The sequence below is a fragment of the Aethalodelphis obliquidens genome, unplaced genomic scaffold (genome assembly GCF_003676395.1).
Source record: "Aethalodelphis obliquidens isolate GAN/ISIS:26980383/991018 unplaced genomic scaffold, ASM367639v1 scaffold18, whole genome shotgun sequence".
In the NCBI taxonomy this organism is placed as follows: Eukaryota; Metazoa; Chordata; class Mammalia; order Artiodactyla; family Delphinidae; genus Aethalodelphis; species Aethalodelphis obliquidens.
This window is the reverse complement of record NW_020837962.1, coordinates 14546308-14574280: the sequence shown is the minus strand read 5'-3', so window position 1 is coordinate 14574280 and position 27973 is coordinate 14546308. Positions and strand designations below refer to the sequence as shown.

Genomic DNA, 27973 nt, shown 5'->3' with positions numbered 1-27973 from the left:
CCTGTGATGGGGAATGGGGCAGGGGGCTGAGAGAAAAACGTTCTTCCCTTTTTAAGAAGGGGAGGGGGGAAAGACTGAGACGTTAAATTCTTTTGCAAACATTCGTGCCGAAGGAAGGGCTGGAACAGGCAGCCCCGGCCGCCGGAACCGGTCGGACAGGTAGCGAGCTTGTTGACACCGTTATGTTGCAGGGCGCATGCTCACTCCCAAGTTTCCTGGTGCCTTTTCTATTCCACCTTATGAAACTTTTTCCTCGGCGTGGTCTCACCCGCGATTTAAGGCATAGGTGTCGCCGAGCCGGGAGGCTGGGAGTCGCTGGGCGTGCGGGGGAGAGGCCGGGCCGCGCCGCGGCGGGGGGCGGAGGGAGAGGGCCGGCCGGGCGGGAAGGTGGGCTCTGGCCGCGGGGAACCGGGGACCGAGCCGCCGCCGCCCCTAGAGGGGAGCAGCCGGGACGAGGGGCCGCAGTCCGGGGAGGGGGCCCCACGATGCCCAAAGTCTTCCTGGTGAAGAGGAGGAGCCCGGGGGTCTCGGTCCGCAGCTGGGATGAGCTCCCGGACGAGGAGAGGGCAGACACCTACATCCCAGGTGAGCGCCGCGCCGGGGCCGGGCCTGGGCGCCGGGTTCCTGGGGTGCGGGCAAGGGTGGCCGGGTCCCCTCTGCTCTACGGCCGAGGCTGGACTGTCCCCCTCCCCCATGTCCCTCTTTCAAGGGGAGGAGGAAGTCACGGAGGCGCGGGAGGACCGAGAGTGAGAGGCTGGGAACCTGGGACGCCCTGCGCCCCCTTCCCCCTAGTGGGCGCCTCTAATTGCCCGGCGGCGGGACCGTTGGCTGCAGCGCGGGCCGGGGTGGCCCGGGAAGGGGGCTAGGGGCCAGTAGGGGCAACCCTCAGTCCCACGTCCTCGTGGGGTTGCACAGGGATGGGTCAACCTCTCCGGGGCTGGATGGGTCGAGGTCAGGCCCCCCGCCCCCATCCCAGGGAGAGGAAATTTGGCGCGCGGGTCCCCAGCCGCGCTGGGCCCTCTTTTCCTCGTGGGCGCTGTAACTGGGACTGAGGAGCGGCTCCCAGAACCCCGAGATCGCTCAGGAGGCCGAGTCCGGGGCTCTCTCGCCCACCCCCGCGGCGTTGCCCACTTGGCGAGGTGCCCAGGTCCGGGGCGGGGCGGCGGCGGCACCGCCCGCAGGTCAAACTGCCGCGGGCGCCCGGGCCTGACGCCGCGTGTCTGTGTGTCGGGGCGCGGCCCTCCCATGCAGTGGGCCTGGGCCGTCTGCTCCACGACCCTCCCGAGGACTGCCGCAGCGACGGCGGCAGCAGCAGCGGCGGCGGCAGCAACAGCGCGGGGGAGCCCGGAGGCGCGGAGAGCAGCTCGTCCCCGCGCGCCCCCGAGCGCGAAACCCCCGAGCCTGGCGATGGCGAGGTCCCCGGTGGACACCTGGCGGCGAAGCAGCGCCCGGTCGCCAGATCGAAAATCAAGGTACGATGTCGACTCTGCCCCCGCCGCCACCTGCACCACGCCCTGGCGTCGGGCTCCCAGGGCCGGCGCCTCTCCCTGTCGCGCCCGCCCGCGCGCCCCGGCACCCGAGCACCCAGCGCGCCCGCAGCGCAGCTCCTGCACCTGCCCCTGGGTCGCGGCCAGGGCGCCTCCCCGCGTCCTCCCGCCTGCCAGGTAGCCGGCCGCCCGCGCTGCTGCACCCCGGAGACTGGCTTCCCGCGCGGGCACAGGCCCTCCGCGTGGCCTCCGGAGCTGCCTAAAGGCTCAGGCACAGCTTCCTCCCCCCAGCAGTCCATTCTGTGCGCAGGGCCTGAGGAACACCCTGGCCGTCGGAGTTCCTGGAGTGGGAAAGAAGGGACCCCAGGCCTCGGGCTCCCCTCCTCTGAGGTGCAGTTCCTACAGCTTTGTGAATTCTGAGTTTCGCCCCCTTCCTCGAGTTCTGGAGGCAGTGGTGGTAGCGTGGCACACAGTGGGTCTTTCGCAATCACAACTATTCCCAGTGCCAATTATGAAGTGCCCGTTAGACACGAGGTCTGTGCCGGGCACTTGAAACTTGTGTTTGTCAAATCTTATTGAATTATGTTCACGGATGAACGGATTCAACTGCAAATTGGCCTACTGCCCCGCCCCCAGTGGGTTGGAGTGTTTGCTTCCCTCTGTCTTCGCGCTTCAGCCCCCACCCCCACCCAGCCTCCTGGAATCGTAGGCCACAGCTTATCCGGACGCCCATCTGCGCTCTCCTGTGTGGAACTGCCATGATTGCTTGCTCAAAGGTATCCGCTACCTCTAAGACTAAGCTGTCCCATTCCACTGACTCACGGGCGGCGGGAGCCTGGGAGTGGCTTTTAGGAATCACAGAACCCCAGTTCCTAGCCAAGTGGGCCTTAGTGTGAGCCTTTTCGGGCTCCAGGCCCTTGGTGTAGGTGTTAATTCTTGGGCACTCCAGGGTGGTCCCGAAGCCCCCTGCCCAGGCACCGAGATGGGGCGGAAGCCCTAGGGTTAGCTGTGGATTGCCAAAGCCTCCTCCGTTACTTTTCCTGGCAGAGGTCTTCCCTCCCCTGTGCATATTCCTGGCTCCAGGGGCTTGACTCCGTGGTGGGCTGGCGTGCATTTGGTTATCAATTGAGGCTAGAGGCTTGAGCCTGGAATCCTTAAGAAAGACACCTTTAAAGGATGCTGCGACTGGGTGTAGGCATCCTGCTTAGTGTTAAGTGCGCTGAGGTTCAAAGTCAGCTGATGGGAGGCTTTTCTGGGCCAGATGGGGTTAACTGGGAGGGACAATTTGCCTGAGGCCTGTAGCTCTGCCCTCCGGGAAATTCTACCAAGTATCCACTTGCATATTTATCATCTGCCGCGGGAAGGACAATTTGCAACATTGTTTTCGGGTGGTCTACAGATACTTCACCCCTCTGTCCCCCAACTGCCCAGATTGCCCTGGAGACAAGGTGGCACAGGAAAATATCCAGTCCGTTAACCACCATTTTAGGAGATCTCTGCCACCCCAGGCAAACGGCTCCACTGGGGCCCTGGATTAAGGGAATGAATAAACCAATCTTATTCCCAGGATCCTTGTTTTGGTGCTGACGCCAGGGGTGGGGGGGAGGGCATAGAGTTTGCTCCTCAACCCTTAACAAGGTTTCCAGAGGAGTTTTTGTTTGTTTACTGAGGCCGAAGTTCAGGTTCCCTCTCCTTCTCAGCTTCCACAAGACCTCCTGGGGTTAAGATGCTTCAAGCCTACAGAATTATCAGCTGTGGTATTGGCCATTTTCAAATGACTGGTCCAATTGCCGGTGAATTAGCACGTTGTGTAACTGTAGAGTTCTATGCCAAGTATGCTGAACTGTCTAAGAATTAGTTTCCTAACCATAAGAGGGGGAAGCCACTCAGGCATGATGCATGTTTTTGAGTGACTTGAAGACACTTACTGGACCGTTGGTTCTTAGGACCAGAGAAGGGCAGAGAGAAGCTACATCCCATCCAACAGTATGTAGTGCCTGCTGTGCACAAGGCAGCCAGGAGATAAAGATGCTGCCACCCTGGTGTTCCAGAATCTTCTGACAGTAACGGTTAGGGCTCTAGGCTCTGGTTTAGTCCCTCTGGGCCTCAGTTTCCTCGCCTGTAAAAATGGGGATAGTAATGAAACAAGTAATGAAACCTCATAGAGGTGTGAGGAGAAATGAGTCAAGCGTGAAACACGGTAGGTGTCCAATAACTCTAGCTAGAATTATTTGGGTTGGTGGAGAGACACAAATACTAAATTAATTATTAACCCTATTACAGGAAAGTGAATGCTCAACTAGAAGCACAAGCAAAGATGCAGTACATTCTGAGCAGAGGAAGGTTTCTTGGTGTGGATTTGAGGGCTGTGAGAGAAGGGGGAGAAGCACGCTTTAGGGTCGTATGGGCTGAGCCCAAAGCTTGAGTAAGGACAGGACTCAGAGCTGGAGGGAGGATGGGAAATGGGCCTGGGGTCAGGGAGAGTCAAGGTGAGGAACTGGACATGTAGCCAGGACAGGCTGTGATGGTCATGGGGCCAAGCCGAGAAGTGTGGGTGCTCCCGTGGGGGCAGAGGAGGGGCTCTGGAAGGTTTTTGAGAAGGAAAACCTCATTTGGGTCCATCTCACCAGCTGTGGTTGGGGATACATTATCTGTTCTGAGCCTCAGTTCTCTGATCTGCAAAATAGAGATAAGCGAATCGGCCTCTCCAAAGCATTGGGCAGATTACATGAGACAATGGAGGCAACACGCTGAGCAATTTCGTGTGTGTGTAAACTGCCCAGTGGGGAGGTAGCCGACAGTGACTCATAGCAAGTTTTGTTAATGTCCAATACTTTGTTGCCTACAGCAGGGACAAGGGATTTACCAACTGGATTGGCTGGATTTAAGTATTTTTAAAAAACCCACCCATTTGATATTTGGAAGGTAACATAAGCCCCATCCCTAATTCCCTGCCTGTTGACTTCAGTCTCCCAAGACAGAACTGGATGTCCCAATTCCCCCCACCAGTCTTGTAACTCACTGACCATCTCCTTGGCTGACCAGACTTTTCTTCTTGACTCTAGACCCACCAAAGGCAGGGAGCATTCCTGCTGAGCTTGTATTTTCAGCACCCGGTGCAGTAATGCCTGACTCATAGGAGGACATAAGTCAACATAGAAGAGGAATACAGGCAGGGAAGGAGTCAGTAGCATCTGGGGGGAAATAGGAAGCAAGACAAAAGGGAAAAAAGCTTGGAATGGATGCTTGAAAAAGCTTAAATTAATTTAAAGGGGGAAAAAGGAATAGGAGAACAATGCAAGTGTTAACTGCAGCCAGCTTTTAAGTGGAATATAGGTAAGTCGGTTTTTGTGGTTGGAAGGGTCTGAATGGATTTGTTGCAGAAACAGAATCCACTGTAGCTCACTTAAGCAGACAGTGGTTAATTATGGGGTACTAAATGGGCTAAAGAGAGACCAGGCTGAGCTCCCAGGAGTGACCCCCAGAGCCACACTACAGAACTGGGCTACCTAGGGAACTGCAGCCGCGGCCTCTTTGGCTGCTGTCGTGCATCACGATGCTTCTGCTAATGCAGGGTGTGAAACAATTGCCACATATCTGCCTCGGCTCAATTAACTCAGGCCCGAAGTCAAATCTCCTGCTGGTGCATGTAACTGGTGGTACCCCAGTCACATCTAAAGACCACAGATGCCAGGGATTCTGGGAAATGTAGTGTCTAGCTTTTGTAGCCTCTGCTGTACAGGAAGGCCCACCAGAGGAGCAGGAATAGAGGCTGAGCGTGTCCACCCACAGGATCTACTTCAGGGACCCTTATGTGGTCCAATCTCCTTATTTTTGTGGGGAGAAAGGTAAAGCCAGAGAGGTTTTGTTGAGTTCGTCACAGGTACTAGTGGCAAAGCCCAACCCAAGGCTCCTTATTCTTTAGCGTTGTTGTACTGCATCGTGGAAGCCACCTTTGACGCCTTAGCCATTAGCACTGACAGCCTGACATGAAGGAATTGAAGCAGTTTCTCACCGTGACATGAGACAAAACCACAGGGCTCATCCCTGCCTCTCCCACACGTCATGCCCAGACCCATGGGCCTGTCCCGGGGAAGTGCAGGCACACGTTTTGCAGACAACAAGTCCCATCAGAATCTCGGTGTGGGCACCTACAAGCCCTGTGGCCACAGGCGGGTTTCAGGTATTTGAATCTGTTTCTTCTGGATGATTAGGATACGTTCCCGTCAGCATCTCTGCATTTGGGAAGGTTCTGCATTCTGCCATGTAGTGGAGTTGTGAAGCTTAAGGAAGTAGTACGTAGGAGCAGGAGGGGAATTTTTATCCTAAAGGAGCTGGGGAAATACGCTTAGCATGTTTTGAGCGCTCAGGCATAAGCACATGTGTCACTGGAAATCTCGTCTGCGCGGCCACCGGAAGGTAGCCTGCACTCACGGTAGCCTCCCACAGGAAATAGGACCATTAATTTAAGGAACTTGTCTGGTGGAAGCATCCACAGAAAATAAAGGATTTTTTTTCTTTTTTTCCTTTAGAAGTTGACAGGTAAGTGACCTTAGCCAGCTTTTGAAGTTGGTCAGAGGGCCAGCCCAGGTCCCTACCTCCCTAGATGCTCCTGAAGTCTTCAGCAGCTCTGATACAATGATGGGTTTGTTTCTGCTGCACAGGCCTGTTTTTAGAAGAACTAGAGGGGAACTTTGTGTGTTTTTTAAAATGAAAGCCGAGATCCTGCAGAAAACAGGACAGCAAATAAGAAAGCGCCAAGCTTCAGGGTTGGGGAACTGCTATCTCTCTTCATCATTCTTGCCCTGAATTAATCTCCAGTTAGTTAATTAATCTCCACACTGATGTCACCTCCCATCCTCGTGGTAGCTTCCTCACTTCAGTAATAAGCCTTTTGGAGAGTTAATTTTGGATTAAGGATGAGACTATTAAGCTTTTTCTGAGTATAACAGTGTCTGGAGCGGTATACTGTAATTGAACACATTAATACTTTCCATATCAAAACACGAATATTGACACCAAATGGGTAGCTTCCACTTTTGTTGCCAAGGGAGATAGGAGCGAATGTTGGTTTTCAGAGCTATTTGGATTTCAGAGTCGCAGATGAAAGACTAGGGGCTAGTGACTCACACTGAAGGTTGGTTCCCTTTTTCTTCCATCAGTGAGAGAAAAACTCAAAAGACAAATGGAGAAACAATGGGTTTTGACCAATTACCTTTTATTTAGGATCACAGGACTCTGGAGCTTGTCGAACTCTAAGAGTTAGCATTTACTGCAGCAGCCAGTCTTTTTGTTTTTTCTTTTTTGGCTGTACCTCACGGCTTGCAAGAATCTTAGTTCCCTGACCAGGGAGCGGACCCATGCCCCCTGCAGTGGCAGCGCGGAGTCCTAACCACTGGACTGCCAGGGAAGTCCCTAGCACCCAGTCTTTTTAAAGTAGCTTTTCTTATTTAATTCCTTAACAGTCTCAAGAGGCAAGTATCATTATTGTCCACATTTTATGGGTGATGAAATTACGGCTTAGAGAGGTTGAGTAACTTGCCTACTTCCCAGACTGTAGGTGGTAGAGCAGGATTTGAACTTAGGAAAAGAGCTCATGTAGTCCCATTTTATTATTTTTACATGTGGGAAAGTATGGCCCAGGGATATTAAATGACATCACACAGCCATCCAGGTCTAGGTTTTTATTTGATCCTCAGCATTTCTTGTCTCTCCACCCCACTCATTTTGTGACCAGGTGACAAAGATGTAACTAGTTTTGGTCTACGCCTTGCAGAGTAGAGTAACAAGGTAGTTGGTTAACCCTATTTTGGACTTCTAGGAAGTAGAATGGTAGGTGTAAGCCTGTGTAAACATAATAAAGATGGCCCAGTGAGCAGACAGGTGACCCGAGGAGAGATTGCCGGTCCTCTGGCACATGGGGCATCATTTCAGGAATCAGGGGTGTCTTCTGTATCATGCTGCCCATCCTGGGAGAGAACACGCAGAAGTGTGGCAGCTCTGGTGTTCTAGAGAGAATGTGATACATCTCTCACCGTTCCAGTGTTCTGTTGCTGCTTCACAAACAACCCCAAATTTAGCAGCTTATAGCACTTTATTATGACGTCTTCTAGTTCTGCGGATTGGCTGGGCTCAGCTGGGTGGGTCTTGCCTGGGGTTTCTCTTGTGGATGCAGTCAGATGACAGTGGGGTTGGAGTCTCCTGGGGGCTTGAACATCCAGGAGGGCTCACTCATGTGACTGGCAGTTGGTACTCTTGTCCTTTTCTAGCTACTTTATTATATGGTTATACCATCTTTTTTTTAACAAGTCCCTATTGATGGGCATATAGGTAGTTTCCAGCTTTTTGCTATCACAGACCAAATTTCAAGGCACATGTGAAGTACACTCTGTGGATAAATTTCATGTTTAGGAATTTATCCTCCAAATATTTTTCTGAGGAATTTCTCCTTTTTTTAAAAAAAAATTGATGTGTAGTTGATTTACAATATTGTGTTAGCTTCAGGTGTACAGCAGAGTGATTCAGTTATACATATGTCTGTATACATATATGTATATGTGTGTATATATATTTCAGATTCTTTTCCATTATAGGTTACTACAAGATATTGAATATAATTCCCTGTGCTATACAGTAAATCTTTGTTGTTTATTTTATATATAGTGGTATCTGTTAATCCCATACTCCTAATTTATCCCTCCCCCTATTCTTTCCCCTTTGGTAGCCATGTTTGTTCTCTTTGTCTTTGAGTCTGTTTCTGTTTTGTAAATAAGTTCATTTGTATTATTTTTTAGATTCCACATATAAGTGATATATAGTATTTGTCTTTCCCTGTCTGACTTACTTCAGTTAGTATGATCATTTCTGAGTCCATCCATGTTGCTGCAAGTGGCATGATTTCATTCTTTTTTATGACTGAATAATAAGGACTCTCACCTTTCTAACAAAGGAAATTTTCCTTCCTCTGAAAAGTGAACAAGTCTGGCAGAAGCTGGCTTCATCAGCCATGATCTTTTTGCTGTTGAATTAACCCTCCATCTTCTTTTGAAAAGGCCCTCTTCAGACGTTCTGGATATAATTCATAAACGTCTGGAGTCTGGATTGGTCAGAAATACATTTATAGTTGGCGAACAACCCTTCATGGGCTGGAGGGTGCACCTTATGGCAATTCTCTACATGAGCATTTTGTGTTGACTCAGTTTTCCATGTTGTGAAAAGTGGAGAAATGGCAACACTGCGTTTGCTGAGGCAATTGGAGATCTTTTATTTTTGCTCTGAGAAAACCAGAGGGAAGTTCCCCAGAGAATGGGGTGCCCTCCCTCTCCAGTCCCCTCGCCTCATTCCCTCTTTCTCCCCTGTGTTAAAAAGCTTTCCATATCTTTCTCAGTCAGATGATCCACTGACCCTGAACTCCCTTAAATGGTCACTGATCTCCATCCCCTCTGCCCTCAAAATTTTTATTCTTTTCAAACCAAATAATGCCAGTGATTTGAGATTTCCATCCTGGACTGTAATAGGAGGTATTCATGTTACATGCTGAGCATTTTAAAAATAGGAGTTTACCAAAAGGATTAAAGTAAACAAGGGTTCAGGTTGGAACCATAGGTGGCGAGTCCTCGGGCACATGGTGCAGGACTTTCAGAAGACAGTTCTAGCTTTCTTCACGTTTTTCATCAGAATTACCAGGTTCATGTGCCTCTGTCCTATTTCATTAGCCGCACTACCTCTCAAATGACCTTTATCCTGTGTAGACTTGGCCTTCAGAAGCTCACGGCATTTTGTTTGCCAAGACCTGGGCCATATTTAGTCTCTTCACATCCCTTCAAGGGAGGCAGTGACTAGAATGGGGACTGCGGATTCGCAGGAGACCATGACCTGTCCTGTGATAGGAGAGCCTTGGGCACAGCTGGGTCTCCCTCAGGCCCTGCCAGGCCCCACCCCTTTGGGGGGCAGAGGTGGGGTATGAGGCAGGAGGGTCATCAGACTCAAGCCCTGCGGTTGTCCTCCTGTATCTTCCAATGTGCTCTCCCTCCCCCCGCCCTCTGACAGTCGTTGGGGGCCCTGCCCTTCTCTCCTCCCTCAGCTCTGTGCGTCAGCTACTCTCCAGGGCTCAGGCTGGCCAGGCTGGACTACACACAGTCCCCCTCTTCCCAGCGCCCTCTCTGGGATATTCCTTGCCCTTCCCCCATCTTCTTCATCGTGGCCTGGCTGAGGTGTTCACCTCTCTGGGTACACTTTCCCGTGCGCCCACTGTCTGGGCTAGGCTCCCCTCCCAGCCACCCCTTGCAGCTGGGGCTTCCCAGATGGCAGTGGCCTGTTGCCCGGTCTGCTCTCCGACTAGACTGGCAGCTTCCTGGGGACAAGCCATCCTGGTGCTCTGAGCACAGGCCCCGTCTCGGATCAGGCACACGTCAGTGTCGGCCGAGACTAAGGTGGAGCAGTGAGAATGAACTGGTGGAGGGGGCTGACTGGAAAGCCCTGTGCTGGGGTCTTCGCCTCCTGCCGCCTGTGAGCCATTGCCCACCAACACTTTCTGACTGTGCAGGGCCCGCATGTGCGCTTGGGGCATGGGTGGGGGGTGGGCAGGAGCCTGCGCGAATGCTTGCTGGCTTCCGCAAGGCGTTTAGTTGAGGAAACGTTCGTGCCTGATGGAAGCCTCTGGAATGAGTTGGAATAAAGTCCTGAACCGTGTGAGGGCCAGCCCCTCACATCTCAGGTGTGGTCCATGGACTGCACGGTGGCATCTCCTGGGAGCTGTCTAGCAATGCAGCATCCAGACTCCACAAGACCTCCTGAATCAGAATCTGCACTTTTTTTTTAAAATTTTATTTATTTTCGAATTTTATTGTATTTATTTTTATACAGCAGGTCCTTATTAGTCATCCATTTTATACACATCAGTGTATACATGTCAATCCCCATCACCCAATTCATCACACCCCCACCCCCACCCCCGCCGCTTTCCCCCCTTGGTGTCCATACGTTTGTTCTCTACATCTGTGTCTCTATTTCTGCCCTGCAAACCGGTTCATCTGTACCATTTTTCTAGGTTCCACATATATGCGTTAATATATGATATTTGTTTTTCTCTTTCTGACTGACTTCACTCTGTATGACAGTCTCTAGATCCATCCACGTCTCTACAAATGACCCAATTTCTTTCCTTTTTATGGCTGAGTAATATTCCATTGTATATATGTACCACATCTTCTTCATCCATTCGTCTGTCGACGGGCATTTAGGTTGCTTCCATGACCTGGCTATTGTAAACAGTGCTGCAATGAACATTGGGGTGCATGTGTCTTTTTGAATTATGGTTTTCTCTGGGTATATATGCCCAGTAGTGGTATTGCTGGGTGGTATGGTAGTTCTATTTTTAAGGAACCTCCATACTTTTCTCCATAGTGGTTGTATCAATTTACATTCCCACCAACAGTGCAAGAGAGAACCTGCATTTTAACAAGACCCCCAGAGGATTCGTGTGTGCACTGAGGTTTGAGAGGCACTGGTCTTAGGGGTACGCAGACCAGTTTGGGCAGGGGCTGCAGTGGCTGTAGAAGCTCATCGGGGAGGGAACAGGTGAGCTGAGGCTTGGCGGGAGGCAGTACCCCAGTGGATGAAAGGAGGGTGTTTCAGACAAGGAAGGTGTTAAGCCAGGAAAAGACCAGCTCTTCTTGCTAATAATGTTTGTCTGAAAATTAAGTTTTTTAGGTCCTTTTATGAATAGAATTTTGGCAGAACGGTTGGATCCATCTTCTAAAGGATCTGATAACTAGGAAACCTTTAATGAATATATCAGATCTCGTGTTTTTCTTCACACAGTTATAGATTCTGTTTCCTTCCTTTGAGGCAGCAAACACGGTTGAGAGAATGAACCAGGCAGTCCAGAACCTGGGATTTGGTTATAGTTTTTCTGATAACAAAACTGTGGGATCCTGACCAAGTCACTTCCCAAGATGACCGTCTTATTTGCTCATGATTCTGGGTCAGGAACTGGGGCACGGCTGGGCTAGGCAGTTTTCCTCTGGGCCGGGTTTGTTCACTCAGCTGGTGGCAGCCCTGGCTGGGCTGGAAGGTCCAGTGAGTCCTTATTCATACCTGGCACCTCATTGCTCCTCTGCATGGCTGCTTGGGCTTCCCCACAGTATGGTGGGCTCAGGCTTCCTCATGGCTGCTGGCTTCCAAGAGGGAGGATGCAGAAAAGCTGCACCGTTTCTTAAGATCTGGAACTGACGCAGGCCCTGCCCAGATCCAGGGGGAGAGGAGACAGTCTCTTGGTGGATGCTGGCCGGGAGGAAGGAATTGACTGTGGCTGTCTTTGCGGGCTCTGTGATGTTATCAGACCTAGACTCCTCTTTCCTTTCTGCTCTTCCATCCTCAGCACTGGCTTCCGCCTTGGGTCCGAGGTGGCTGTTGCTCTCCCGAGCAGGAAGGAGTAAATCAGGGGAGAGGGCACCATCCTTCCCCTTAGAGAGTGTATCTTACCAGCCAGGTGGTCCCACCCGCAGGACTTGCTGTGAGGCTGGGAAACATAGGCGCGTAGCTGGGGGCGGGGCGCCCAGCTGGTAATCAGAGGTCTGTCCCGAGGACCAAGGGGAGCATGGGTGTGTGTGGGGGGGTGCAGGAGCCCGAGTCAGGTCCAGCCTAGACGCACCAGGCGGTGGGCGCGCCGCCCCACACGGGTCCTCACCCCTCTCTCTGTCCCAGTTCACCACAGGCACCTGCGGCGGCGATGCGGCGATTCACACCTGCGACCTGTGCGGCAAGGCCTTTCGCCTGCAGCGCATGCTCAACCGGCACCTCAAGTGCCACAGCCAGGTGAAGAGGCACCTGTGCAGTTTCTGCGGCAAGGGCTTCAACGACACCTTCGACCTCAAGAGGCACGTGCGCACGCACACAGGTGAGGGAGGGACGCGGCCAAGAGCCACTGGACTTTCCCCGCAAGGAACCCAGTCGGGAGCCTGGGGCAGAGTTATGTTTCCGGAAGAATCGCGGGGCGGGGTGTTTGGGGTGGGCTGCCCGGCTCTGCCACCTGCCATTGGTGTCCCCTGGGGCCCGCGCGCAGCTCTCAGCCTGTTCTCGCCTCAGTGAGATGGGCGGCGCATCACTGGCCGGAAGTGTCCTGGGAGCTGTGATGCCCACTCGGTGCAGCCCTCGGGCCGGGCTGAGGGATGGAATGTGGTCCCCCTGGTCCCTCTGCTGGTATTTTGTTACTCCTTTCTCGGGAAGTGAGTCTGTCTCAAAATAGCATCACGTGGCTTCCTCCTGAGAGCTCAGAAAGAGAACACGCAGCTGACTTAGCGCTGCCCGAGCCTCCTGCGGGGGCGGGTGGGCAAGTGTCACCCCCACCCTGAGCTTTACACAGCGCGGGTCTGGGTCCTCACCAGCTCCCTTCCACAGACAGCCCTGGGGTGCCGGTTGGCCGCCCTCCCGCCCCCTCTGGCTGTTCGTAGCCTCGGTAGTTTTGTCTAGGAAACACCTGGCCTCCAGGCTGCTCCTTGAGGGCCACACCTGTGCCAGAGCGATCCCTGGAGGAGAATTCTAAGATGCCATCTCCTTGCTAAAAAAACCTTCTCCAGGGCTTCCCTGGTGGCGCAGTGGTTAAGAGTCTGCCTGCAGATGCAGGGGACACGGGTTCGTGCCCCAGTCCGGGAAGATCCCACATGCCACGGAGCGGCTAGGCCCGTGAGCCATGGCCGCTGAGCCTGCGCGTTCCCGCAACGGGAGAGGCCACAACAGTGAGAGGCCCGCATACCGCAAAAACAAAACAAAACAAAACCAAAAAACCTTCTCCAGCTCTGGGCAGGACAGAATCCAAACTCCCCATCTTGATGGGCTCCATGTCAAGCCCCTCACAGTCTGGGTCCCATCTTCAAATCCCCATCCTGTCCCAGCCCCTCCCACCCCATCCCACTCCATCTTTTCATCCCACCCATTTCATCTCATCTAAATCCATCCCATCCTAACCATTCAGTCTTGCCCTGGTGCCACGCACTCTCCCTACAACCTCATAGAATTTACTGATTATAGTCCCGCTGATCCCATCAAGCTCTTTCAGGGTTTAGGGTTTCCCTCAGCATTTTGGGGGTGGGGTGGGAAAATGACCACTCCTCTCTCCCAGGGGGCCTCTCAGGTCCCCAGCCGCCACACAGGGCCCTTCTCAGATCCTCTGTATTCAGATTTCCTTTAAGCCCTTATCACACTTTTTTGTTCTTAGAGTACTGGCCATGAGCTTCCTCCCTGGCCTCAGAAGGGTGTCCTCCACCCTAGAGAGTGGACTGGCCTACTAAAAGGTTTTTCTTTTTCCTTTAAAAAAAACTTTTCTAAAGTGAAATTTTCATTTAAATGTAACATACATCCAGCAAAGCACACAAACCATAAGTGCATAGTTTGAGAATGCAGGACTTTTTACAAAGCGAACACAAGCATATAACTGGCTGGAGTATTTCCAGCCCCCATAAGACACTGCCCCCTCCCTCCTGCCCCCTCTGGTCACTGTCACCTTCCCTCCAAGAGGCACCAGTAGCCTGACTTCAGTAAAAGTTTGACCTCTGTGTGGGCAGGCTGACACCTGGGTTGGGGCAGGGAGAATGCTTAGGGAGATTGATGGTCCTGTGTAATTAGGGAGGGTCCTGTAGAGGGTGAAGGGTCCTGTAGGTGCTGGAGGGTCCTGTGGGTAGTAGAGGGTCCTGTGAACGGTGGGGGTCCTGTGGGTGACAGGGGGACCCCTGGTTATCAATGGACCCATTACGTGACTGCAAAGCTGGGCTTATGGGCAACTGACCCAAGGAGCTGGAGGAAATTGGGGACCACTCATGCCGTCATTTGTCGTTGGTTGTCCTGGAGGGTTTCTCAGCTTTTCCTCTCTATCTGAGGGTGTCCTTGAGGGCATGGCCTATTTCTTCTGCAACTCCTCACCTGGTGGGCTCTGTGGTCACTCCCCCACAGAGTGAAGGGGGCTTGGGGAGCATTGTGGGCTGTTGGTACCTTCAATTGGAGTAAACATGGAGCTGCCTCATCTGTGACTGAGTTAATTCTCCATTAGTAGAAATATTAGGGACTGACTGCTCTCAGGGAAGAGTTTGTAAGAGTTTGCACCGAGTTGGTCACACAGTGGTTAAGCACTCTGGATCTGAGCTAGCTGATTCTGCAACCTTGTGGAAATTACTTATCTTTTTGCCTTAGTGTGTCCATCTCTAAAATGGGCATGGATTTATTACCTATCACCTAAGTGATGGCTGCGAGGTTTCAGGGCAATAATGGCATATAAAGTGCTTCACAAATTGTAAGCACTTAGTAATTATGAGCTATTAGTGGTGGTAAATGTTGAAATAGTTGGCAGAGTTTTCCTGGGGCCCTGCGGGGTGGCAGGCTCGAAGACTCACCTCTGTGCTTGTGGAGAGCTCAGCCAACATAGGGAGAAAGAACCCAAACCCCTGACTGTGACCCAAGGAAACCAGCAGGTGTGCCAGACAGAAGAAAAAGTGGCGAATGCTGGTGGGGAGGCCTGGAAGGTGCATTGTTGCTGGCAGGGGCACCAGGGAGGCTTCTCAGAGGAGGTGTCCTTTTGGCTGAGCCTTGAAGAGTGAGCAGGATTTTCACAGTTGGACGGGGAGGGAAGGGCATTGCAGATGGGGAATGTCTTAGTTTGGGTTCCCCCAGAAACAGACCCTGACACGAGGATTTGGGTGAAGCCGTTTATTTGGGAGATGGTCCCGGGGGCACAGTGAGGGGATGAGGAGAGGAGACAGAGGGAAGGAGACTCAGTGAGAGCTAGTTACTTACTGAGTGGGTTACCACTGGGAGCAACTGGGGCCCAAGCCCCCTGGGGGTCCTCTGAATGCACACAATGCACCCCAGAATTGCTCCAGGGGCAGGAAGTGGGGTATTTATCCATCAACTCCCATCCTTCCTTGTTTGGGGGTCCATCCTGGGACCCTCTGCTCCTAGGCACTTCCTCCCCGAAGCCCCTTGCAGACCTCACGTTTCCGGGGAGCATCATCGGGCAGGAGCGGCAGGAAGCCACTGGCCTCCTGGGACTGTCCGAGCCGGCCTGGTGGGAGGCTGAGGGGTTTGGTGCGGGGGGGGGGGGAGCAGTGTCTGCCAGGGAGAACGAGGCTTAGCGGCCGGGGGGCACGGGGGGGCGTTGGCAGAGGCGGGAGAGCCTGTGGAGGCTTGCGCAGCTTCCTCAGGTGGTAGCGAGCTCAGAGTGGTGGCTTTTCTGCAGGCCAGGCCCTCGGCTTTATCCTGTTGTGTCCAACAGCCCCGAGGAGCCCCGAGCCCTTGTTACCCGCAGTTCACAGGTGAGGAGCTGGGGACGGCTGGTCTTCCTGAGTCCAGGTCCCCCACTTTCCACAGGCTCCTTCTCTGTCTCCGCCCCTCAGTACTGTGCTCACTCGGCGTCCTTCCCGAGGCTGGGCCTTACCAGCCGCCCCGGTTCAGTTTCTAGAAGCTAGCTTGCTCTGCAAGAGGCGAGATAGAGAGGAACTCGGGCCGGGCACAAGCCGCACCCTCCAGCCTGGGCTTTACAGTGGGTTGCTGAGGAGTCTGAGCATGTGTTCAGTGGTGCCAGCATGTCCTCTGGCCACCGAGTGAGCAGAAAGGGGGTGGCCTGCACCCCGCCCCACCCCCACCCCCACCCCCAGGGCCCTGGGCTCCTTCATCTCCTACTCCTCAAAGATGAGACTTCTAGTGACTCCTAAAGGAGGGGCTGAAAATCACCGGGTTGCTGAATGAAAACGCCTTCCACCTGCAGCTTCCCCAAAGGGCGTCATGCACTTCATCCCACGAGGGGCGAGGCTGGCACTCAGGAGGCATTTAGGACTGGAACCCTGCAGCCTCTCTGCGCACGGGGAGCTCTGGGTCCGCGGAGGGTGGCTGGTCCGATTGAGATGTGTGGTTACGTGTAAAACAGACACTAGATTTCAAAGCCTTAATGCAAAATAAGAACGTAATATATATCAATTTTTAATGTTGATTTCATGTTGAAGTGGTAATATTTTGAATATATTGGGTTAAACAAAAGGTATCCTTAAAATAATTTCACCTGTTTCTACTTATTTTAATGAGGCTACTGGACATTTTAAAATTACAAAATGGCTTGCATTTTAATCTCTGTTGGATAGCTCTAAGGTCATTGAATCTACAGTTAATGATTTAAAAAATTTTTTATTATAATTTTGACTCTTAAAGTGACCAACAAATAGCATTATGGAAATGTCTTGAACCTATTTTCCCTCTGGTTCATTTTATTTATTTAATTGGCCGTGCCTCCAGGCACATGGGATCTTAGTTCCCCGACCAAGGATCGAACCCGTGCCCCCTGCAGTGGAAGCGCGGAGCCCTAACAATTGGACAGTCAGGGAATTCCCTGTTTCTTTTTTGTTTTGTTTTGGTTTTTTTGGAGTATAATTGCTTTACAATGTTGTGTTAGTTTCTGCTGTACAATGAGGTGAATCAGCTCTATGTATACCTATATCCTCTCCCTCTTGGACCTCCCTCCCACCACCCCCCATCCCACCCATCTAGGTCGTCACAGAGCACCGAGCTGAGCTCTCTGTGCTTTATAGCAGGTTCCCACTGGCTATCTATTCTACACGTTGGTAGTGTATATAAGTCAATTATAATCTCCCAACTGTAGAGATGTGGATGGACCTAGAGTCTGTCATACAGAGTGAAGTGAGCCGGAAAGAGAAACAAATATGTATATTAATGCAGATATGTGGAATCTGGAAAAATGGTACAGATGAACCTATTTGCAGGGCAGGAATAGAGATGCAGATGTAGAGAACGGAGATGTGGACATGGGAGGAAGGGGAGGGTGGGACGAATTCCCTGGTTTATTTTCTGATGGAGATGTGCCTCCAGGTAATAATGACCAGGAAGAGGAGTCAAAACATTGCTGACAAACTGGCTGGTGGCAAACGGAAAAAAGGGCCCCAGCTCTGGGGATGCCCCTCTGCGGGGGCTGGAGGGACAGGCCTGGCCTCCTGGCGCCAGAGGCCTGCCCTGCAAGCTCTGAGCTCTGTGCAAAAGGGATAATCAGTAAAAAGAGCAAAAATCTGGGCTCCTCAGACCTTTCTGTAGTTCATGTGTACCACCTCACTGGCTCCAAAAGATCTCACCAGAATTCTGGGAATTCGGTTTTGCCTTTGATGGAGACGTGAATGTTGGATTTTGGCTCTTGACAATTACAAGTAAATGTTGTGTTTGGACCAGAAGCAAAGATGTGGACAGTGTTCTCACAACTACAGTAGGCAGACGAGTGAAGGTTATGGTTGCTCCCAGTCCGGTTGGGCCAGACCATGACTAATTTGAAGACTTACCTGGGATCCCAGGACCCTTCTTTTGAGAACAGCAGCGACAGTGTTGATGAGGTGGGCAAAGACGGTGGGACCGGGGATCGGGATTAATCCCCTCCCCCACATCTCCTCCTGAGAGAGCGGGGCCTCTAAGACTCAGAACACGAGGAAACTTCTTGGAAAAGGTCCAGGGAAACCGGAGCCTGGAAATGTCTTACCTTAATATCCAAGCAGATGAAAGAAAAGATTAAGACTTCTTTTCTGGATATGACTTCACCAAGGAAAGAGTAGATCAGAGGTGTGTGTGTGTGTGTGATGGGGGAGGGGGAGCAGCAAATGACATCTGAGTCCAGATTGGAAGAGAGAAACTGGAACGGAAGAAACTCGGTTAACATTTTGTGAAAATACGTCTGCAAACGAGTGGCTGTTTTCAATCCAAATTGACTTAGGTTGGGTTCCCTAGAAGCAGATTCTGAGATGGCGAGTCTTATAAACCAATTTATTGAGGGAGAACTCTTGGGAGAAACCTGTGAGGGAGGGGAGAGCAGGACAGGGTAGCAGGGATGTGGCCCCAGCTTGATCCCACCAGGGCCCTGGGGTGTGACTGGCGCTACAGGCCTGTCCTGTCCCCAGGCAAGTGGGGGACATTTCTGTGCCCATGTGAGTCAGAGGCTGCCTTTCCCCTGGGGGGGCAGGTCACTTGCCCAGTGCCCGTTCCTTGGAGAAGGGGACATCCAGGAACTGTTAGCTGCCAACATAGGTGACAGCTGGGGAGTGAAGTACTGGCCCAGAAAAGGGGGTCCTGATGGGGGACCGAGAGGGTCCACTGCACGCATAATAGAGGGAATTGCTCTATTTAAGTGGAGTTGACAGGGTCACTGAGGCCAACGTGTGACATTATGGCTGTTGACCCACCTCAGGACAAAATAGAGACAGGGGTGGAGGGGCGCGGAGGGATGAGCTTTCAAGACAGGATTGTATGTTCAGTTCATAGCCTGTGAAAAACGTCACGGGCCTGGTTTTACAGAATATTCTTCTGGATTTGTTCACGTGTTTTAGGTTGAGCCAGCTGGCCATCCAGGGAAGGAGAGAGTTTGCTGGGGGCAGGGTGTGGGTGGGGGAAATCTGTCATTTAGATTCCAACAACCAGCAGGTGCCAAACTCAGCACTGAGCGTCTCCCCCCTCGCTGCCCAGGGACCCCGGCACCAGTGGCGCCTGGGGGCGTGGTGAACGTTCACTGAGGTGTCAGGTGTGGTCTGGGCGTTGTTCGCCACCATGACCAGGTGTGCCAGGCTCATCAGACAAGTACAGCTTGCATTGAATGCATTTTATTTTTCTCGTATGTAAAGTGACTACTTACTTTGTAAAAGACTTCAGTCAATATACAGACTACAGAGGAGAAAACCTGTGCTGCTGTAACCAGTCGAAAAGGGCAAACACACATGCGGGGTCCCCCGCTCGGTTTGTGAGGGCTCCAGGGGGGCATAACTCGGGTTGGTGATAACTTTACGACCCTGACTAGAGTAAAGGAGTTGGTTCGAGGTGCGCCTGCCATTCCTACGGAAGCTTCTGAGTTCCACGGAGGGAGGCTGAGGAATTCAGATCTGAGGTCCGGGCAGTGGGGAGGGGGCTCTGGCCGGAGCGCAGGGTCTGCCCTGCCCCCCTTGGTGGGGCCCTCAGGCCTTATCTTCCATCTGGGCCACATTGAGAAGGAGGAGAAGGCAAACAAATCCCATCTTGATTGAAGAAGAGGAAACAATGGTGTCTGTTTGGAGCCTACGGGGAAGGGTTGATTGGACTGGGAAAAATGCAGGCTGGGAGAAGTTTGGAGCGCGGCGGGTGGGAGAAAAGAATAGAGTTACCTCCACCCCAAGGGAGCTGAATGCTGCCTTGTAGGGTGGCCTCCTTCACTCACCAAACTCTCCCCTCTTTTATTTTGACTGACTTTTTAGCTACAAAAAATAATATTGAAAGGGAAGAATGAAAGAAAGAAAAAAAGAAGCCTCCTCTCCACGCCAAGCCCTAGTTCCACTCCTGAAAGCAAGCCACCACTTAATTTTTTTTTCCCCAGAAGTTTTTAACACACATTGCTTTTTTCGTGCACTATCTATCCTGGAGATTGCTTCCCATCTGCAGAGGTAGACATACATCACTCTTTTGAATAGTTGTCAGAGCGTTTCTTAATATGAGATTATGACGTAATTTCAAATGTGGAGGCACTGTCATTTTTTTCTCTTGCCCCAAACGATGACACTTATTTACATTTTCAGGGTCGGTTTTTTCTTTCTTCCTTCCCTCCTTCCCTCCTTCCCTCCCTCCCTCCCTCCCTTCCCTCCCTCCCTCCCTCCCTCCCTCCCTTCCTTCCTTCCTTCCTTCCTCTCTTTCTCTGTCTCTCTCTTTTAACTTTAGACAGGACTACCACAGATATTCTTGTAAATCCTTTGCCTACTTGTGTGAGTCTTTCTGTAGATAATTTCCCTGAAGTGGGCCAAAGGGTAGACCCATTATGATGTTTATGGGGTGGTCACATTGCCTTCCGAAGAGTTTGTCCTAAATGTCCAGTCCCACAAGGAGGCCTGCAGAGAGCTCCTTGCTGAAGTCCATGTTTGGATAAAGTTCAGTAAAGGAGACTTAGCTACAGCAAGCAGAGAGCGCCAATGACAAAGACTTTTCTTTGGGGATGAGTGACATGAAGCTTGATTTGGTAGTAGGAATAGAACATCTGAAAAGAAGAGACCTTTTGTGATAACCCAACACACAGTATTTTCTGCTCGAGGTGATACAGACCTGCAGCACAGTAGTCTGGAGGGTGGACGGGGAAGGAAGTCTGTCCCCTCCTCCCTCCACCAGCTGCCTAGGAACGACATTTAAAAAAATTAGCCTTTAAAAAAATTATTTTTTTAAATTGAAGGATAGTTGATTTACAGTGTTGTGTTAGTTTCTGGCATAAGCAAAGTGATTCAGTTATACATATGTGTATATATATTCTTTTCCATACTCTTTTCCATTATGATTTATTATAGGAAAAAATTATCCTTTTTTATTGTAAAATAGATAATGAACAAAAAGGTGTACATATAGATACAGTTTAAAGACAGATACTAGATATTCACATACCCACCCGCCAGCCAGCTTCTGAATAGAGCGTGTTTGCGTCCTGTTGACCTGGATTGTAAGCTGTTGAAGCTGCATCCCGTTGAATATTCAGTGTGTGCTGCATCCTTTGCTTGTGAGATCTTGGTTAATCCTCAGAGCAGCCTTATAAGGGGTATCAATTATTATCCCCATTTTACAGGTGATGAAACTGAGGTGTGGACTCAGTTAATGCGTGGCTGATGGGTGGTGCCTGGGTTTCCAGTGGCCTTGGACTCTGTTACTGTGTAGGTGTCAGTAGGTTAATGATGCCTGGTGCGGGGATGGTTCCGGGATCCCACTCCAGGCTCGGACAAGATTGGCCTTTGCTCGAGAGCGCCCACGTCCAGGACAGGTGAGGCCCAATGTCAGGGAGGCCTTGGTATCTGTCCCCCTCATCTGGGGCTCCTCCCTGGCCCCCGAGTTTGGGGGAGAGGAGGACTCCAGGAGGGAGGGACTTGTTCCCCAGCCCAGAAAGAGTCACCAAGAGGCGGCTGCTGGGTGACCATGTCTGCCTGCACCAGTGAGCGAGGGATGAATGTGGTGTTTGCAGAGCGGGGTGGGGAGGGTAGGTTTGCAAAAGTCAGAATTAACTGCCATAACTAGAGGTGTGGGGACCTCCTGTCTACCCCGCTCCACCCCCCGCAGTCATCCTCATCCTAGCCGTCATCTGCACAGCGCAGGGCTTTGAAATCCTCTAGCCCTGGCTATCCAGGCTCTGCTGGGTGCTGTGCCCGTAGGATTCGGCTGAGCTGGGAATGAAGAGAGGAAGGAGACGTGACCGTGCGAGTGGACTTGGCCCTGGCCCGATGCCCTCGGCAAGGGGCAGGGCTCAGGCAAAGCCATGCAGCCCCGTCCACATCACCTTCTCAGGTCACCGTTGGGAGTGGGGACCCCCAGGAGTAGGATTGGAAGCGTCCACTTCCAGAATCCAGGTTAAAGCCTGGTGTCAGTGTGCTGGTTTCCCCACCGGTTGAGTTTGGATGTTTTAAAATAGTCGAGGGCTGTTTCCAGTCACCCTTGAAAGGAGCAGCTGGCCTCTGGGTGAATTTCTGTGTTGATGAGCTTTGGGTCTGAAGTCAGGTTGCTGCTTGATCAGCCAGAGGTGGTGGGAACCAGCTGCCATGTGGGCGCAGAGGCCTGGTTAACACAAAGCCCCTTGTGGCCCAGACATGCAACCTACGTGGTGTATTCCTTTGGAGAGGCCTCACGGCCCCTGCGTTTGTAGAAAACTAGCCCCAAGATGTGACCTCTCTTTTACCTGGGCCAGTAGGATTCATTCATTCATTCGTTCAAAAATTATTTCCTGAGCACCTATTAGGAATTCTCTGCTGGTCCAGTGGTTAAGGCTCCACGCTTCCACTGCCGAGCACCCAGGTTCGATCCCTGGTCAGAGAACTAAGATCCCACGAGCCACGTGGTGCGGCCAAAAACAAAATAATAAAATAAAAAATAAAAATGATTTACTGAGCACCTATTATGTGCCAAGTGCTGAGGATTATAAAGGAGTTTCTTTTAGCAGTTTTTCTGAAACATGTGGAATATAATACAGGCCTGCTTTCTGCGTGGGTGGGCTGGAGGAACACCCCACCACGGCATTGAGCTAACACAATTCTTTTCACATGAACGTTAGAGGAAAGGATGGGAGCTTCTGGATGTGGACAGGAAGAAAAGTGGAAGCGACTCGATTTTTTTCAGGTGGTTGAACGAGGGTGGGGGGAGTATTTTTTTCCATTTTGACTTCCTTTGTCATCTGTGTACTTAAAAAACTTCATGAACAGACATAGCTCTCCCGGCCCCCCACCACGCGCCACCAGTGAGGAACTGGGGACATTTAACTTTGAAGAGAGGACTTGGGGGAGCCGGCTGCCTCAGACACCCCAAGTGCCATCCTAAGGCTTCACCACGCGTTGCTTCAGACCTGTAACGCCAGCATAAGCAGCCTCAGCAGCACCTGGGAACCTGTGAGAAATGCAGATTCTCATCCCCACCCCAGAACCAGATCCGCCAGCAGGGGGGCCCGGAATCTGTGTTTTGACAAGCCCTCTAGGTGGTTCTGTTTCGGGCTCACATTTGAGAAACACTGCTTTCGCTTGGATCAGGACGTCTGGAGTGGGGCCCGAGGCTCTGCACTTCCAACGAGCTCCTAGGTGATGTGATGTGAGGTGAACTACACCATAGTACCAGGTTGTACAAGGCAGCATCATGTGATGGGAGGGTGTGGGCTGGAGCAGGGCTTCCTCAGTCTCTACAGTTTTTAAAAGATGGGATTTGGGTGCAGCTGTACAACAAAACACCACGGTGCTCTTAAAAAGGAATGAGACCAAGCTGTAAGCACCAATATGGGAAAATCTCCAGGAATGTTTATTTATTTCTTGAAGTATAGTTGATTTACAATGTTGTGTTAATTTCTGTTGTACAGCAAAGTGATTCAGTTATATATATATATATATATATATATACATTCTTTTTTTTGATATTCTTTTCCATTATGGTTTATCATAGGGTATTGAATATAGTTCTCTGTGCTATACAGTAGGACCTTGTTTTTTACCCATCTTATATATAATAGCTTACATCTGCTGACCCCAACCTCCCACTCCATCCCTCCCCCAAGCCCCTCCCCCTTGGCAACCACTAGTCTGTTCTCTATGTCTGTGATTCTGTTTCTGTTTCATGGATAGGTTCATTTGTGTCATATTTTAGATTCCACATATAAGTGATATCATATGGTATTTGTCTTTCTCTGTCTGGCTTACTTCACTTCGTATGATAATCTCTAGGTCCATCCATGTTGCTGCAAATGGCATCATTTCATTCTTTTTTATGCCTGCGTGATATCCCATTGTATATATGTACCACATCTTCTTTACCCATTCATCTGTTGATGGACATTTAGGCTGCTTCCATGTCTTGGCTATTGTGAATAATGCTACTATGAACATAGGGGTACATGTATCTTTTTAAATTATAGTTTTGTCTGGATGTATGCCCAAGAGTGGGATTGCTGGGTAATTCTATTTTTCGTTTCCTGAGGAACCTCCATACTGTTCTCCACAGTGGCTGCACCAACTTACATTCCCACCAACAGTGCAGGAGGTTCCGTTTTCTCCACACCCTTTCTGGCATTTATTGTTTGTAGACTTTTAAATGATGGCCATTCTGGTCAGTGTGTTGTGGTGCACCAGGAATATTGTTAAGCGAGAAAAGTAGATTTTGAAAATATCTTTTGATAATAGCTTGCTTCCGTTAAAGCCAGGATAGTAAAATCATGATAAAACCCATTATTGCATAAATAAACTATTTAAGCATTTTAGAATGTGAATTTTAATACACCTGTTTTTCAATTTTTCACTATTCTTTCAGCAACTCGAACATTCTTGGGGAAAAAAAATTAACCATTAAAAAAACAAATACAAACGTCTACATGGGGATGCACATTTTCCCTTTCGCCTCAAGCTCCAACATGACTCCATGCAGCCCTGGTGGATCCTGTCCTTACTTAAATTTTTGATAACTTGTTCATCATGGATTTTTTTGTATGTATTTTAATTTTGAAAATATTTATCTTGATTGATGTTTTCACATACTCTTAAATTTTGAGCCTAAAGCTTTGGGGATTACTGCGGGCAGTGGTCCTCCTGGCCTCTGGGCTCTGAGATGCTCTGAGAGCTGGCAGCCCACTCTGTTCCACAGACCCCGAGCACAGCATTCACCCTCTCTGGGCTTCCGTGCTCATGGGACACTATATGCTTCCTTGAATCCCCCCCGACTTTAGAGCCTGAGATACACCTACTGAGGTCTCCTTACCTAAGTTCCCATCTCACCCTGTCGGGTGCCCATGGTGGGCATGGGCATGACTGTGGTTTGATTGGCTGAGCTCCCTGCTCATATGGTGTCTGTGTCCTCTCCATCTGGAAGGCAGGCCCCACTCATAGTAGCTCACTTTTAAAGCCAGCAGGAGATCTAGGTTGGAAATGGTTTCCTAACCGTAGCCGACGCCATCAGTGTCCTGTGACCCCTGCCATTTCTGGGCACACCCGTCCATGTCGTGGCTGCCCACAGCTGCAGCCCAGCCTGAGGATGTCCTTGCTGGAGGCCACTCTACCCCAAGGCAGGCTGTACATGCTGGGGAGAGAGAACCTGTCCCACCCGGGGTGCTCTCCGCGGTGCTACTGGAGCAGGCGAACAAAGACTCCAGCTCCCAAGGGCCAGGGTAACTCGGAGGTGTGTGTTCTGCTCTGTCCCGCACCTTGTCTGGCCATGTGGACTCTGGTTGCCCACAGTGGTGACTGGCTGGATGACCCCTCTCCCCCTTGTCATTATCATCTTCCCTCCCCTGCAGGTGGGGAGTCACCTCCCACTTTTCATGGGGTCACCGCTCCTGAGGGCAACCTCCCAAATAACTCCTTTTCCAGTGAAACCCAAACTAAAATGAAAACAAGGTTTACTCTGCCCACTTTGAAACCCAGACATTAAGGCAGGCAAGTGGTGGTGTTTTGCTGTGTGCATCCTTTTTTATTATGTTTGCTCTGTGGACAGTTTTGTCTCCTGCCTTAATCATTTTCCTCATGTTTCTCATCCTTGGTCATGATGCTTTTTTTTTTTTCCCTCAGCCCCTGGCAACGATTTTTCTATTGTTTCTGAGAGTTTGACTTTTCTGTATCTAAGTGACACCACGCACTATTCGTCTTTCTCTGTCTGGCTTATCTCACTGAACATAATGTCCTCAAGGTCCATCCATGTTGTTGCAAATGGTAGGATTTCCTCTTTCTCCGGGCTGAATAATAATCCACTGTAGATATATACCACACCTCTTTTATCCATTCATTTATTGGTGGACACTTAGGTTGTTTCCATGTCCTGGCTATTGTGAATAGTGCTACAGTGGACATGGCTGTGGAGATATCTCTCTGAGATCCTGTTTTTATTTCCTTTGGATAAATACAGTGGGATTGCTCGATCATATAGAAAGGTCTGTCTTTAAGTTTTCGAGGAACCTCCATACTGTTTGCCACAGTGGCTGCACCAATTTACATTCCCACCAACAGTGCACAAGGGTCCCCTTTTCTCCACACCCTCACCAGCATTTGTTACCTTTTGTCTATTTGATAATGGCCATTCTGACAGGTGTGAGGTGATCTCTCCTCTCTATGTGGTTGTGATTTGCATTTTTCTGATGATTGGTGATGGTGAACATCTTCTCATGTGTCTGTCGGCCCTTTGTACGTCTTTGGAAAAATGCCTGTTCGGTTCCTCTGCCCGTTTTCGAATTGTGTTGTTGGTTTTTTGCCGTTGGGTGGTGCAGGATGACTTTTAATGGCTTCATAGTGGGAGGCTCTGGCTGGGCTGTGACCGACCGGTGCTGTGTCTGTCCCTCACCCTGCAGGCATTCGCCCCTACAAATGTGACGTCTGCCACAAAGCCTTCACCCAGCGTTGCTCCTTGGAATCCCACCTGAAGAAGATCCATGGGGTGCAGCAGCAGTATGCCTACAAGCAGCGCCGGGACAAGCTGTACGTCTGTGAAGACTGTGGCTACACGGGCCCCACCCAGGAGGACCTGTACCTGCATGTGAATGGTGCCCACCCGGGCAGCGCGTTCCTCAAAAAGACATCCAAGAAACTGGCAGCCCTCTTGCAAAACAAGCTGACATCCACGCTCCAGGGCAATGCCAACCTGAGCGAGGAGGAGGAGAAGTAGGAGAGGGCGTGGATGCCAACGCTGCCACGTGTCCACAGATTCCCGGTCTTGAGGGCCCCCTGACCCACGGGCTCTTTCTAAGTCCAAGTGTTCCGTCCATCTCTCTGTCCTCTGGGGGCCTCGATGGGGGGCTCCGTTCCAAGGCTGTCAGTGATAACAGTGGCTTCAGGCCCCCCGTAACCCGTATCCTCAGGAACACTGTCACATGAATGAAAGCTTCTGGATGGCTATGATCACCGTCTGGGGTTTGGGTTTTTTTTTGTTTTTTTTTTTTTAGGATTTTCACACATGGAGGCAGGGGTGTTCTTAAGAGAGACACCCCTTGGAGAGATTGATATGGTGCCTTGAAATAAAAGTACTTCCACTTGAAATGCTCCTCCAGCAGGGATAATGAATCCTATTATTCTGAAAGAGTTAGCAGGAATTATTTTAATAAAGGAAACTTCCTGGTGACATTTTCCTGATCAGAATGAAACAGGAGAGCGTTGACCTGTAGCTCCCTGTCCAGGGCATATCGTGGGACCTTCGACTTCTGGTTATCTGTTTTGTACTAGTGGGTGGGTTTGAAGAAGGGCATCTTGAGCGTTGGGTAAAGGTAGACAGCTGGTGACAAGACAGCCCCACACGTGGCTGCCAGGCAGAGGCGCTGGGCTCAGCTTGGCAGGCGGCTCACAGATGTTCTTTGGGCCAGGGTGTTGCTGCAGAGATGCTCTGGCCTCCAGGACCGGGCCTGCTGGCTGAAGGCCATCCCCCCTCCGTGAGTCCAGCACCAGGGACATCGTGGACATCGAGGGGCCGAGGTGGAGCATTAGAAGACCCTGGGGGCCCTCAGTGCCCCTGCAGGGGGCGGGGTGGGGGGGAGGTGATGGCGGTGTCAGCATCTCCTTCCGGGCATGTGACTGCTGCGCGAGGTGACCTTTGGCCACCTGCACCTCCTCACGTGGGAGGTAAACAATAAGGCGGGGGGGGGGGGGGCGAGTGTGTGAGGTAGTCTCCGGGGTCCTTCTGTGCCTGCAGGGGCTGGAGAAAGGACCTAGAACTCTCAGGAGCCCCTGTGGCCGGGAGGGATTGACTTATAGGAGGTGCGGATCAGCTGTGCCTGGGCGCTGCCGGGGCGGAGCGCGCAGGCTCATTTCCACTCTGAAAGTCAAGGAAGTCTTTCTTTGGGAACGTTTGGATGGTGAGGCCATTTTCTTTCTTATTTCCTCCCGCCCATCCGTTATCCTCCCTTGCTCCTCTCCTTCCCTACCCCCTTCCCTCCCCCCTTCTCTCCCTACTTATCCCCCCGCCCCCTCCCCTGCCACCACTGTGGGCAGGGCCTCATGTCAGGATCCGGGCAGTTTAAGTGG

General features: G+C 51.3%; 1 protein-coding gene across 3 annotated transcripts; it reads left to right on the top strand.

Annotated features, from left to right (window-relative positions):
- Window positions 1-34: 34 nt before the first annotated feature.
- OVOL2 (ovo like zinc finger 2) lies at window positions 35-27077 on the top strand. Of its 3 annotated transcripts, none has more exons than XM_027118280.1 (4): window positions 35-585; window positions 1252-1472; window positions 12195-12387; window positions 26311-27077. In XM_027118280.1, the coding sequence occupies exons 1-4, from the start codon at window positions 183-185 to the stop codon at window positions 26622-26624; spliced, it is 1131 nt and encodes a 376-aa protein (XP_026974081.1). In that variant the 5' UTR covers window positions 35-182; the 3' UTR covers window positions 26625-27077. The 3 variants fall into 3 exon arrangements, with proteins under 3 accessions (XP_026974081.1, XP_026974082.1, XP_026974083.1); XM_027118281.1 differs by lacking the exon at window positions 35-585 and adding an exon at window positions 3398-3473 and having other exon boundaries at window positions 1367-1472; XM_027118282.1 differs by lacking the exons at window positions 35-585; window positions 1252-1472 and adding exons at window positions 1497-2263; window positions 3398-3473.
- The last annotated feature ends 896 nt before the right edge of the window (window positions 27078-27973 follow it).

Excerpts from the sequence above, each read along its gene's own strand:
- OVOL2 (XM_027118280.1), top strand. The coding sequence starts at position 183 with ATGTTGCAGGGCGCATGCTCACTCCCAAGTTTCCTGGTGCCTTTTCTA. Across the intron at positions 1,473-12,194 it reads TCGCCAGATCGAAAATCAAG|TTCACCACAGGCACCTGCGG; the intron begins GTACGATGTCGA and ends TCTCTGTCCCAG. Across the intron at positions 12,388-26,310 it reads GCACGTGCGCACGCACACAG|GCATTCGCCCCTACAAATGT; the intron begins GTGAGGGAGGGA and ends CTCACCCTGCAG.